At 44.4% G+C, this 13,448-nt stretch overlaps 2 protein-coding genes across 5 annotated transcripts in view; one reads left to right on the top strand and one right to left on the bottom strand.

Annotated features, from left to right (window-relative positions):
* Positions 1-13,448, top strand: part of DNAJC3 (DnaJ heat shock protein family (Hsp40) member C3) — a 79,793-nt gene that overhangs the window by 35,722 nt on the left and 30,623 nt on the right. The window lies entirely within an intron of this gene.
* Positions 2,499-12,310, bottom strand: LOC139167064 (cilium assembly protein DZIP1-like). The gene is made up of 4 exons (XM_070751493.1): positions 11,633-12,310; positions 10,156-10,243; positions 3,235-3,360; positions 2,499-2,579 (listed from the first exon to the last, which is right to left on the bottom strand). Exons 1-3 carry the CDS (start codon positions 12,308-12,310, stop codon positions 3,236-3,238), a joined length of 891 nt encoding a protein of 296 aa, XP_070607594.1. The 3' UTR covers positions 2,499-2,579; position 3,235.

Here is a 13,448-nt window from a genome sequence, read left to right as displayed (position 1 = left end):
GCTGCAAGAATGGTGGAAGGTCTTAAGCATAAAACGTATCAGGAAAGACTTAATGAACTCAATCTGTATAGTCTGGAGGACAGAAGGAAAAGGGGGGACATGATCGAAACATTTAAATATATTAAAGGGTTAAATAAGGTCCAGGAGGGAAGTGTTTTTAATAGGAAAGTGAACACAAGAACAAGGGGACACAATCTGAAGTTAGTTGGGGGAAAGATCGAAAGCAACATGAGAAAATATTATTTTACTAAAAGAGTAGTAGATCCTTGGAACAAACTTCCAGCAGACGTGGTAGATAAATCCACAGTAACTGAATTTAAACATGCCTGGGATAAACATATATCCAGAAAATAGTATAAGGGCAGACTAGATGGACCATGCCGTCTGCCGTCAGACTTCTATGTTTCTATGTTTCTAACTAGTTAAATTATGTAATAAACAATGACTCTTGCTTTCCCAAAATTATATATATTTAATATCAGTCATGGTGATTCCTAATGAATCATTAAATTCCTTACTCATAGAATAAAAGCCCGTATTTCTGAGTCAGCTATAGCTGTCAGATTCTCTTATTGAAATGATACTTCCCCTACAGTTAGGTTTCCCCTTAGTTAGCCCCCTTACCCACGTCTACCCATCAAATGCTTCTGTTTAATTTTTGGTTCACTTCGCCAGCTGCTCAGAATTTCTCTAATAGTCTAGCTAATCAGAAAAGCCATTAAGTATAAACAGAGTGAACATTATTAAATTTGTTGATATTTCCCTGACATTTCCCTGTAACTTGTGATCTAGGCGCGGTCGGAGATGACATCATACCAAACAGCTAATCCGTGGAGAAATATTGGTAGCTGAGGAAACAATTCGTTGCAATATAATAATGCTCATTTTTGCTTGACTCTGCCAGGCAGCGTGATCCGGGGATTTTTTAACATGATTTTTTCCTGACTTTTAAACGTTTTAATACAGGTTGGGGTTTTTTACCCTGATTTATTCCCTTTTTTTCACTAATTCCCTGATGATTCCCTGATATTTCCTGAACCGCCAATTTCCCTGATAATTCCCTGGTTTCCAGGTTTGCTGGGCACCCTGAATAAAGCGACTATTTGTAACCTCTTTTATTAATTTTACAAATCGCTAAAAATGGCAAATACAGTGTTCCCTCGATTTTCACGAGGGATGCGTTCCGAGACCGCCCGCGAAAGTCTAATTTCCACGAAGTAGAGATGCGGAAGCAAATACACTATTTTTGGCTATGAACAGTATCACAAGCCTTCCCTTAACACTTTAAACCCCTAAACTGCAATTTCTCATTCCCTTAGCAACCATTTAGAAGACGCTTAGACTCGCCCGGCTGCCGAGGATTAAACTGTTTCTATTCCGTTCTGTTCCGTTCCTCTGACTGCCTCTCCTTTGCAATGACACCAGAAGCTGCCTGTCTGCTGTGCTGGGCTCGCCCCCTGGACACGAGAGAGCAGCGTAGGGACTGGGGAACACGGGTTTCTTTCTTTATTTCTCCACCCTTCAACCTTCTCCTCAGAGGCTTCCTCCCATATGTGCTTCACGCAGCTTCGCAGCCTCGTGTTTCCCTGGAGTGGTTTGTGTGTGTAGGGAGGGGAGGGGGCTTCCCTGTCCTTCCCGGAGCTTTCCCCCCCCCTCCGGCTGAGCGTGTTTTGGTGGTATGCTGGACCGGCAATGGGCTGGCCCTCACGAAACCCGGTGGGAGTTTTCTTTCTTTCTTTCCTTCCTTCTTCTTTCTTTCTATCTATCTTTCTTTCTATCCATTATCTATCTATCTATCTATCTATCTTTCTTTCTATCCATTATCTATCTATCTATCTATCTATCTATCTATCTATCTATCTTTCTTATTCTTTCTATCCAGGTAGGTGATGGATAGATGGGCTGCTCAGGATTAGAGGGAGGAGAAGCAGCTGCTACTTCAACTGGCCGCCGCTTCTCTGGCCGTGGACACAAAGGAGAGTGCACGTCTGTCCCTGGAGGAGGACGAGGAGGAGAGGGGATCTCGCCCAGCCTCTGGAAAGCAAAGGAAAAACCCCAGGCGCTTCGGCCAGCAACAATCCGGAGAAAGCACTCTTGCAGCTGCTTCAGGGTGGCTGCAGCGGCAGTGGCAGCTGTGGCTTCTCCTCCGAGCAGGGCGGCTCATAGGCGGGCTCCAGGTTCAGGCGCAGCTCTCCCCCTCCCATCCCACCAGGGGTTGTAATCAAAAAGGGAAATCCCGGCCATGACAGTCATAAGGCAGGGGAATCCCTTCGGCAGTCAGAGAGCGCAAGCGCAGTAAGAGAGCCCACGGACCCGGGCTCAGGTTCGTAAGTTGAAAAAAGTTCATAAAAAGAGGCAAACAATTTCCAAACCCCAGGTTCCTATCTTGAAATGTTCGTATCACGGGGGGTTCGTATGATGAGGTACCACTGTACTTCTATGCCACCCAGTCCCAAGGGGACTGCCGCTCAGACACAAATAATTTAAAATGCCACAAATACTTTTTAAAAACTTTATTACAAAAGTTTGTAAAATGAGTGCCGAATCTCCACCTGTTTGGATCGGTGATCTTCATATTCCTGAAATTGAATGAAAAAGCTATTTTAAGAATTTCAGAAAGTCCTTTTCTACAAATTCCTGTATTTTGATCATGATGCTTATTCCAAACCAATGAAACCTTAACATTAATTAATGTGATATGTGGATTGCAAAATAGTCCAATCTAACTAGACCAGAGGATTACTGATCAGTGAAATAGGTTTCAGGGAAGAGATAATGGAAATGGTAATGTATGAAAATGTATATTGTAGAAATGTATATTGTATGCCGCCCCTCTCCGAGTCTGCGGAGAGGGACGGCATACAAATCCAATAAATAATAATAATAATAATAATAATAATAATAATAATAATAATAATAATAATAATAATAATAATCCTTTTCACCTGACTCTTTATTAGAACAAGTTTTTGATAAAATCTATTGGCAGGATAGACAATTCTGTGAAATTTCCCAAAGAACATTAAAAAAGGGTGCAGATTTTATATACAACCATCATGTCTAAAACAGTAAATCATCTTTTTCAATCTACATTTAAACATAAAGTGCAAAAGTACCAAACAAGGCAAGTCATTTTCTTCTTTGAATGTTGATACTAGTTTAGACTTATAATCTTAATTAGTAATGGATTATTGGATGGCATCTTAAAACTGAGCCTTACAGAATGTGCCCTACCTTAGACCGTTATGACCATACGGGCATGTCGCACAGCTTCTAATTGACATCTGGTAACTTGTAACTGCTCCTTTAGTTGGTTGATCTCCTCCTGCAGTTTATAAGTCTGTGATTTTTTCTTCTGATCTGCTTTAAAGAACGTATAATGGTGATAGTGCCCATTAATATACTTCAGAGAAATTTGTTTCTACTTACACAGAAATTTGAAGCATTGTTTCTTCAGTACATTATCATCTAAAGGATGTAACAGGGACTCCTCCAAGCTACTTTAACAGTAAACTTTCTATAAAAGCTACATAGTGCTTTTATAAACATCAGTTCAATGCACTTTGCAAATACTAGCCTGGAAGATAATTCCGCATTATCAGAGGTTTCATTTCATTATCACTTTTTCTTCTAAATGTAACACACTCCAGCCATGTCCTAGATCAGAGTGGACCCTTCTATATGATCCTGTACTAATCCCTATACTAGAGCTCACACCTTTTTTCATATTGAAAATGCTGTCTGGGGCTGCCAATAGTTGTTGCTCAGGAATATCTAGAGGGCTACAGATAAAAGCAAATAAGTGTATTGAATATTGTAGTGCGATGCTCTTCCCAACTTTCACTCTTCTAGAAATGTTCAATTGCATATATAGGCTGCATAAATCCATAAGACCATTAGATAGCAGCAAAAGTTGTTTTTTTTTGCAACTTAAAACTGCTAACCTAAATTTATCCATATTATTGTGATATTAAATGTAAGGCCTTGCAAGAAAAGCAACTGTTTCTGAAAAGGCAATTAACCTCCTAAATATCTGATATGATAATCTATTTTAGAGCTAGCTCTTCAATCCATATCCACTGCAATTTAACCAGTCAGAAGCTGCAGCAATTGGAAGAAAACAATGTGTTGAAAAAGTAGAATACAGAGAGAATGTCTTTGATCTGCTTTTGCTTTATGCAAATATTATGTCCAAAACTGTGTCTAATTATGTTCCAGAAAACTATATCCAGTTATGTCACCAAAAAAAGTTATTGCTACATTGCAGGAAAGGAAATTATGTCCAATTATGCTGAAAAGAACCGTTGAACTTACCTGAACGGTCTTCTCGCTGCACTGCGAAGAGAGTCCAATGTGGGTTATTCTTCAGCCTCATTGGCAGGGACTGAGTTAAAAATTAGCATAAATGTTATATCCCGCCCACCACTGCCCCCTTAGGTCAGTCAATAAAAAAACGAAGGAATAGTGAAAGGAAGACAAATTTTATTCAGTAAACTTTAAAGTATAAACCTCAACTGAACTATGCACCTGGGCTAAAAAGCCGGGCGGGTTTGGACTCTCTTCGCAGTGCAGCGAGAAGACCGTTCAGGTAAGTTCAACGGTTCTTCTCCACTGCACTGCTCAGAGAGTCCAATGTGGGATATACCCAAGCCACACTTTAGGGAGGGATAGGCTGGCCCAGGGGCTCTGGAACACAAACTCTCTGTAATACTCTTCTGCCGAAGGCTGCTTCTGCCGAAGCAAACGAGTCCAAGCGGTAATGTCTGATAAAGGTCGTGGGTGCAGCCCAAGTTGCAGCCCTACAAATGTCCTCAATTGGTGCCTGTGTGGTCCAAGCCACTGAAGTGGCTGCGCTCCTAGTGGAATGAGCCGTAATCCTATCCGGTAAGGGAGTTGATTTCGTCTTGTATGCTTCAATGATGCAGGATCGGATCCACCTGCTAATAGTCTTGGCCGATACCTTCCTTCCCATAGATGCGGGAAGGAATGAAACAAAGAGAGCCTCCGATCTCCTGAAGGTGTTTGTATGTCGTACGTATATCTTCACGGCTCTTCGAACATCCACCTTATCCCAACGAAGCTCCGATGGATGGGAGCAGTGGGTACAAAAATCCGGTAAAACTATGTCCTCTGACCTTCGGCCATGGTGATAGGAGTGCGTTGACTTGCTCGGCTCCCGGGGTTGGAAACCGGGAGAAGAACCTTTGTACCTGGTGGTTGTGCTGTGAGGCGAACAAGTCGACTACTGGAATGCCGTAACGGTGAACTATCTGCTGGAACACCTCTGGGTTCAGAAACCATTCCCCCAGGTCTATCATTGTGTGGCTTAGCCAGTCCACCTGCGTATTGTCCACTCCTGAAATGTGTTCTGCATGAATCAAGGCCAGGTGTATCTCTGCCCATGACATTAGAGCGTGTGCTTCCTGCATCAGGCGGTCTGATCGTGTACCTCCCTGGTGATTCACGTGGGCTCTTCTTGCCACGTTGTCCATCAATATCAGGACGTGCTGACCAGCTACGGTATCCGAGAACGTCTGTAACATTCTGAAAACCGCCTGTAGCTCCAGAAGGTTGATGTTGGGATCTGCCAAGTCCTTTGTTGACCATCTGCCCTGGACAACCTGGAATCCGGAGTGAGCTCCCCAGCCGGACAGGCTTGTGTCCGTAGTGATGGTCACCTCCTGGTGGAAGAGGAAGGGAGAGCCCCTGGTTATGGCAGGAGATGTCCACTAAGGGAAGGACAGGCAAACTGCTGTGGTCAGGTGCACTTGGCGTTTGGAGTTGCTTAGTCGACCTCTTTGGAATGGGAGTAGAAGCCAGTGTAGAGGGCAAGCATGTATCCGAGGCCACGGTACTATGTTTATGCATGAAATGAACACACCTAGTAATTGTGATAGGTGCGCCAGGGGAATCTTGGTGCGGCGTGTTATTGAGTGTATCAGTGTTATTATCTTCTGCTGTCTCTCTGATGATAGGAAGACCATGCCTGTTGAAGAATCTATTGTATTGCCTAGATGGAGCAGGCACTTGGTTGGTTGCAGGTGGCTTTTGTCGTAGTTGATTGTAAAACCTGCTCTCTCCAAGGAGTCCATTGTTAGGGTCAGGTCCTGTTTGGCCTGTTGAGGGTCTCTGGAAAGAATGATTATGTCATCTAGATAAGCTAGAAGACGTATGGAGCGCGTTCTGAGGCTGGCTGTTAAGGTGTCTACAAGTTTGGTGAAGGCCCTGGGAGCCGAGGAAAGGCCGAAGGGCATGGCCTTGTATTGGAAATGTTGGTCCTGAAGGCAGAAACGTAGAAATTGACTGCGATGTGGATGGACCGGAACGTGTAGATACGCTTCCTTCAGGTCGATGGAGGTCATCCAATCCTGATGACAAATAGATGCCAGAATGGTATGTAACGAATGCATCTTGAACCTCTGATACCGGATGTAAATGTTCAGTTGTCTGAGGTTCAAAATTAGGCGGCATCCGCCGGAGGACTTGGGGACTACGAATACTATGGAGTAGAACCCTTGACCTCTCTGGTCTGTCGGAACTGGTTCTATTGCCCCAATGTCCAAGAGATACTGGACCTCCTGGAAAATAAGTGATCGCTTTTGCGGATGAAGTAAAGTCGGGCATCGTATGAATCTGTTTGGAGGAATTTGCCAAAAGTTTATTCGCAGGCCTTGTTCCACAGTCTCTAAGGCCCATGTGTCGGTGGATATGGATTCCCAAAATTCGGTGAAGAATTGCAGGCGACCACTGATGGTCAGATCGAGGGAGGAGTCATTTTTGCTTGCGATAACCTCCTCTGTTGCCGCCTCTGTAGGATCTGCGAGGTTGTTGAAACTGGCGGTTCCTGTCCCCATAGCCGCCTCGGTCAGCTCGGTAAGATGGTTGGGTGTAACTCCCCTGTCCATAGGCCCGTGCAACTGGGGACGAAGTTTTGGAGGGTTCCGATCGAAAGGGCTGTCTACGGAAGAATGGCGCCCCTCGTCTGTCTTGCCTTCTTGCCGACATTGGTAACACTTTCTTCTTATCTCTGTCCTCAATCAGGACAGAGTCTAATGACTCACCAAAGAGCTTAGAACCTTGATAAGGAGCTGTAGCTAGACGCCATTTTGATTTCACGTCTGCCTGCCATGAACGAAGCCAAAGCAGGCGTCGAGCTGAGAGGTTAGTTGCCATTGCTTAAGATGAAAATCTTGCTGCCGCCAAGGTGGCATTTGCAGAAAACTCGGCAGTGGCGATGAGCTTGTTGATGTCTTGGCGAAGACGGGTGTCCTCTGGGCCAAGTCTGGGGAGTATATCCTGGAGCCACAGGATGGAGGCCCTATTAAAGAAGGACGCAGCCGATGCTGCCCTCAAGGACCAAGCAGATAATTGGTGGACCCTTTTAATCAGGTTTTCCGCCCTTCTGTCCTCTGGTCTCAGACCGTCTGCCATATCTGATAGTACCACTACGTTAGACATCAATGATGTGACTGGAGTATCTACTGAAGGATACTGAAGTAAGTCCTCTACCTCTGGATCAAAGGAGTAAAATCTTTTGTCCAAGGCTGAGGGCCCCAGGGCTGCTGATGGATTCTGCCAGGGTCTCTTTATATTCTCTGCAAAGATAGATACTGCAGGAATGTGCTCAGACTCCCTCTGGAGCTCATTAATGAGTCTGGCTGCTGGCATGATGCCCACCAATTGACCCGCTGGTTTTGATGAATTATCTGGTAGCAGCGTGGTCTTGGCCTTGTTTAAAAAAACCCTGAATAGGGAATGTTTGAATAGCCCAGTCAAAGGGGGCTGGTCAGGTAGGTTGGCCTCATCCTCCGAGAGTTCCTCCTCTGGATCTGTGGCCATCTCCCTTGGGCCCTGGTCCTCCTGAAAGGAATCATGTAAAGATGGGGCAGAAGCAGGGGCTACCCAAAGGTCTTGTCTATTGGCTCGAGGTGGTAAAGGAGATGGGTTTTGCTGGGCACCCACTGCAATGCCCTGGGAATATGCAGACGCTATCATGTCTTGTAATGAAGGAGACATAGTCTGCCAATTGTCCATGGGGCCCCTGAGACCTGCTGCAGTTGGGGTAAAGGTGGCTGCTGGAGATTGTGCCGGTTGAGACCATGATTGGGGTGGTCTGGACCATTCTGCCCTTTGAATCCCTTCAGATGGCAAAGGGGCACTCAATGGGCGATCATGGGAAAAATCCCCAGCTCCAGTGAGGTGAGGTCCCTCGAAGGCAGCAGCAGAAGCCAAAGGGCTCTGTTGATGAGGTGGGATAGTGCTGGTAGAAGGACTAGGCCCTTGCCTTGGTCTGTTCATTTCCAGCTGAGCCTCCAGGGCTTTGATTCTCTTCTCAGCCTCCTTTAAGGCCAATGAGGATTGAGAAGATTTTCCCTTTGATTTAGTGCTATGGCTCTTATCCTTCCCTTTATTTGTAGAGGGGGCAGCTGGGAAATCCCAATAATACGAAGGACTGGTCTGCACAAGATGGTAAAATGAATGCTGAATCAGTCCTCAGAGGAACTAGTCACTGACCCTCCTTCCAGTGATTGGTCAAGACCTAAATTCCTTATTTGCCATGGTAACGCCCCTTGTTTAAAAATGGCGGCCGTTGAGTAACTAGCTTTGCTGACTCGTTGGCCTATGGCCTCCACCTGCTGCCTCAAAATGGCGTCCGAATAGGGGGCGGTACTAAGCCCTAAAATGGCTGAGGCATCTTAGTGCCTTCGTATGCCGGCAGCTCAGTGTTTCTCCCCCACAAAATGGCGGTCGGAACCTCAGGCGGCGAGGAGAAGCTTCCAGCCTCGATTGCAGTTGCTGCTCTCTAAAATGACCCCCGCTGGTCTTGCTGCGCTGATGGAGATCGGCGGCCAATAACGGAGCCGCCAAACAGCTGATTCGTCCCCTCAGGAAATCCCAGCCGGGAAACCCCTTTTTCGGTAGAAAAGTGGCAGTGGCGGGGGGGGGGTTTGATCGCGAACGTCAGGGACCCCTTAAGTTTCTTCCCTGTCTTCGAGGCAGTGCTCCGGAGAGCAGTGGTCTCTCAGGGGTGAAGAGTTGGAGAGCAATACCCCGGAGGGAAGAGGCTCTCAGCAGGAAACCTTTTCTTCTTCCTCCTACGAAAGAAAGAAGAGTTAGTTAGGAAAAAACAAGTACTTAGATGAATTAAAAATCACACTCTTTGTGAGAAGAAAACTCATAGTCCCTACACTATGACTGAGTTTTTAAGACTGACCTAAGGGAGCAGTGGTGGGTGGGACATAACATTTATGCTAATTTTTAACTCAGTCCCTGCCAATGAGGCTGAAGAATAACCCACATTGGACTCTCTGAGCAGTGCAGTGGAGAACAAAAGCCTACAGCGGACAACAGATTTGTTTAATGAGCCTAGTGTTTATTTAATGAACTTGGGTCAGTCATGTGATGACCTGTTTTACAATCATAATGATTAAATGCCAGACTCAATTACAGTTGTACGTCGGGGATTAGCTGTAGATCCTTTCCTCTGATCATAATAAAAAAACTAAAACTCATTTAAAAATAAAAACTAAATTTAAAAAACACTAAAGTTAGATAATGTTTTATACAGAGGTGGGTTCTGACTTAGTTCTCTGCTGGTTCACTTCCTCACGTATGTACACATATGTTGCGTGCCACACAGGCACAAACCAGGTTCTGTGCATGCGCAGAAGCAAAAAAACAAGATGGTGGCGCCTATGGTGCTACTGAGAGAGCCAGTTCGGGGGCACTTCCAGCCAATCATCACTGCCGATTCGGTGAGCAGGGGGAAATTCCCGCTACCGATTCTATAAAGCTAGCCCAAACCGGCAGGAACCCACCTCTGGTTTTATACAAACTATACAAACTGCATTTGTACAATTCACTTTAGCTTAACAAAGGCTTTAGTGGGTTCTCATATATTGGCAATAATAATAATAATAATTAATAACAATAATAATTTATTAGACTTGTATGCCGCCCCTCTCTGAACACTCGGGGCAGCTCACAACAGTAAGTAGTAACAAATGTGCTGGATTTTCTAATAATGAAACGGCTCTCCAAACAAAGTCTCCTCCTCATTCTGCAAATAGCACCTACTGTCCTTGTTTGCTTTTTTCAAACAAGAAAAATTATGGATTGGATGTAAGATTTGAAATCTATTTATTAAACACTCACCACCAATGACTGGTTGTTCTGAATGGCGACGCTGCAAATGGTTGTGCAGGTAGGTAGCGTTCAGAAAGGCTTTGTCACAAAACTGACACTGTAAAATAAAAGTTTGGTTAAACAACATCTGTGCCACTAAGGATATTTATCTCTGGATGTTTATTTTGATCTCTAGATGATTTGATGTTTGTCATTATTTTGAATGACAGTTTTGTTCTGAAAACAAGTGCCATTTAAGTAATTTAATAGTAGAAGGATGGTGCAGGGAACTCAATCCCGAAACAAAAGGACTCAAAAAGACTTCTGATTAAAATGTATCAGTATTACAAACATTATAAGCATATGCTTTTAATATGCTTTTTGAAGTACAATGCATAAAAAGAAACTGAATTCTTCTAAATCACTACTGGTGACAGCTGATGGCAGTACCCAGTTGATGTGAGGCTCGATTACTGCAATGCACTCTACTTAGGGCTACCCTTGAAGAACTTTTATAGACTTCAACTTGTCTAGCATGCAGCTGCGCGAGTCGTGGTGGGCGTGCCTGGATAAACCCATATCAGTCCAACACTCCACAAGCTGCACTGGCTTCCAATTGGTCTCTGAACGCAATTCAAGGCACTGGTTATTACCTATAAAGCCCTACATACCTTAGGACCAGATTATTTACGGCACCGCCTGCTGCCACAAATGTCCCAGCAACCGATTAGATCGCAAAGTTGGCCTTCTGCAGGACCCGTTGGTCAGACAATGCCGGCTGGCGGGACCGCGGGGGAAAGCCTTCTCTGTTGTGGCTCCCATGCTCTGGAACCAACTCCCCCCCCCCAAAGACTGGTACTGCCCCCACTCTCCTTGTCTTCTGGAAAGCATTAAAAACACACTTGTCGGCAGGCTTGGGGCCGTTGAACGATAGTTCTCCACTCTGGCCACTACTATGTATGAGTGATGACTGTGCTATTTTATTGGGTTTTAACTTTCCTATCTGTTTTTATAATATATACTGGGGTGTTTTAAATTTTGTAATTATTTTATTTATTGTAAGCCTCCCTGAGTCTGTCAGAAGGGCAGCGTATAAATTTTAATAAATAAATAAAATAATAAAGAGAATAATAATAACAATAATAATAATAATAAGTCGCTTTTTCAGCTACATTGTAAGACAATAAATAAATAAATAAATAAAAATAATAATAAATGAATAAATGCAGTCCTAAGCCACTTTCTTTTCTGCTCCATCGTAAAATTATGAATAAAATTATAAAAATAATAAATAAATGAAGTCCTGCCACTTTTTTTAACTGCATTGTAAAATTATAAATAAAATAATAAAAATAAATAAATAAATAAAGTCATAAGCCACTTTCTTTTTTTCAGCTCTATTGTAATTGTAAATCGTCACTACATGAGCTGTTCTAAGTCGAGGAGAACCTGTATGAACATCCCACCTCCCCAAAGCCATCAATAGCTCCACCCGCCAGCAGCAGACCTGGTGAGAGGTGGCCTCGGCCTGGAACATCATGAACATCATCTGCTGGGTGGCGAGCATCTTCTTGCGGCGCTTGCACTCCACTTTGAGCAGCCGGAGCTCCTGGGCCCCTTGGGCCACGTCCTTAGCCAGCAGGTCTCGTTGAGCATCGGCGGCGCGGAGCAATTCCTGGCTGTCGCGGAGTTGGGCGCTGAGGTAATTTTGGGAGTGGAGCAGGTACTCGAGGCAGAGCTGGGCCAGGCGCACGAACTTGAGCAGGAGCGGGTCGGCGGGGCAGCTGCAGCGAGGGCAGCGCTCCCGGTCTAAATTACAGAAGGTGACATGCTCCAGGTGCTCCTGCAGCACACCTACGTTCACTTCGGCCGCCACGCGGTCCACATCCACGGTGCTCAGGCGGCGCCAATCCAGCTCTTCGCGCCGGAGACGGAATTGGAAAGGAGGCAGGGCCATCCCGGGGGGCGGAGAATAAATCGCTGCCGCCACCCGAGCCGGCTGCTTCGCCTGTTGGGACGGGAAAAAACGGCAGTCCCGCGTCTCCAACTGCCGGGGATGTTGCCGTGGCAACCGAAGCGGCGTCGCCGGGGGGGGTGTCACGCGAGGAGGGGGGTCCCGGCTTACCGCCCACGAACAGGCCTCGACGACCCTCGGGGAGAGTGTATCCAGGACGCTGGATGGCATTCAAACCGAAGCATTCAAACTGCCTTTTTTATCCAGATTGTTAGGGACCCAAACTATTAAAGAGGGTCCAGGACAGGTGGGCTTTGTTTGGCCCACTTGCCAGAGAAACCCCCAAACACAGATTTGATCTATCTATCTAACCTATTTAATCTATCTATCTATCTATCTATCTATCTATCTATCTATCTATCTATCTATCTATCTATCTATCTAATCTAATCTAATCTATCTATTTATCCATCTTTATCCATATCTCTTCTGTCTATTCTATTACCTATCTAATCTATTTAATCTATATTTATCTCGTCTGTCTGTCTGTCTGTCTGTCTGTCTCTCTCTCTCTCTCTCTCTCTCTCTATCTATCTATCTATCTATCTATCTATCCATCTATCTATCTCTTCTGTCTGTCTGTCTATCTATTTGGATTTATATGCTGCCCCTCTCCAACGACTCGGGCGGCTTTGCCAATTCCCTGTCATCAAAAATAAATTCCATTGCATATTCCCCTAGCAATCCAAAGTGTCTCAAGTAGGAGGAACCACTGGTGGAATCTACTTAAAAAAGTTTTCATCACATGCAAGCAAAATTGCCAGCTTCAGCTTTGACACATCCAAAAGTAAAAGGCCAAAAAACCCCCACAACCTGATAATTTTTGATTAATTATTATTATTAATGAAATTGCCAGCTGAGACTTTAGATCAATTAAAAAGGTGTAGAGAAATTGAGTTCAAGCATCAGTCATATTTAATCCTAGTTTCAGGGAGATTATTATCCACTGGATTTGTTTTGCTTTTGGAAACATCACTTTTACTGCAAGCACCCCTTTTGCACTTGCAACACTATAAGCACTCCTAATTTCTGAAGCCTATAATAATATAACATCTGACATAATAATCCTTCAACACAATGGTGTTTTAAGATGCAGCCATATATACACTACTCAAAAAAATAAAGGGAACACTCCAAGAACACATCCTAGATCTGAATGAATGAAATATTCTCATTGAACACTTTGTTCTGTACAAAGTTGAGTATGCTGACAGCATGTGAAATTGATTGTCAATCAGTGTTGCTTCCTAAGTGGACAGTTTAATTTCACAGAAGTTTGATTTACTTGGAATTATATTGTGTTGTTTAA

The sequence above is a fragment of the Erythrolamprus reginae genome, chromosome 4 (assembly GCF_031021105.1).
Source record: "Erythrolamprus reginae isolate rEryReg1 chromosome 4, rEryReg1.hap1, whole genome shotgun sequence".
NCBI classification, from domain to species: Eukaryota; Metazoa; Chordata; class Lepidosauria; order Squamata; family Dipsadidae; genus Erythrolamprus; species Erythrolamprus reginae.
This window is presented reverse-complemented; position numbering and strand designations above follow the sequence as displayed.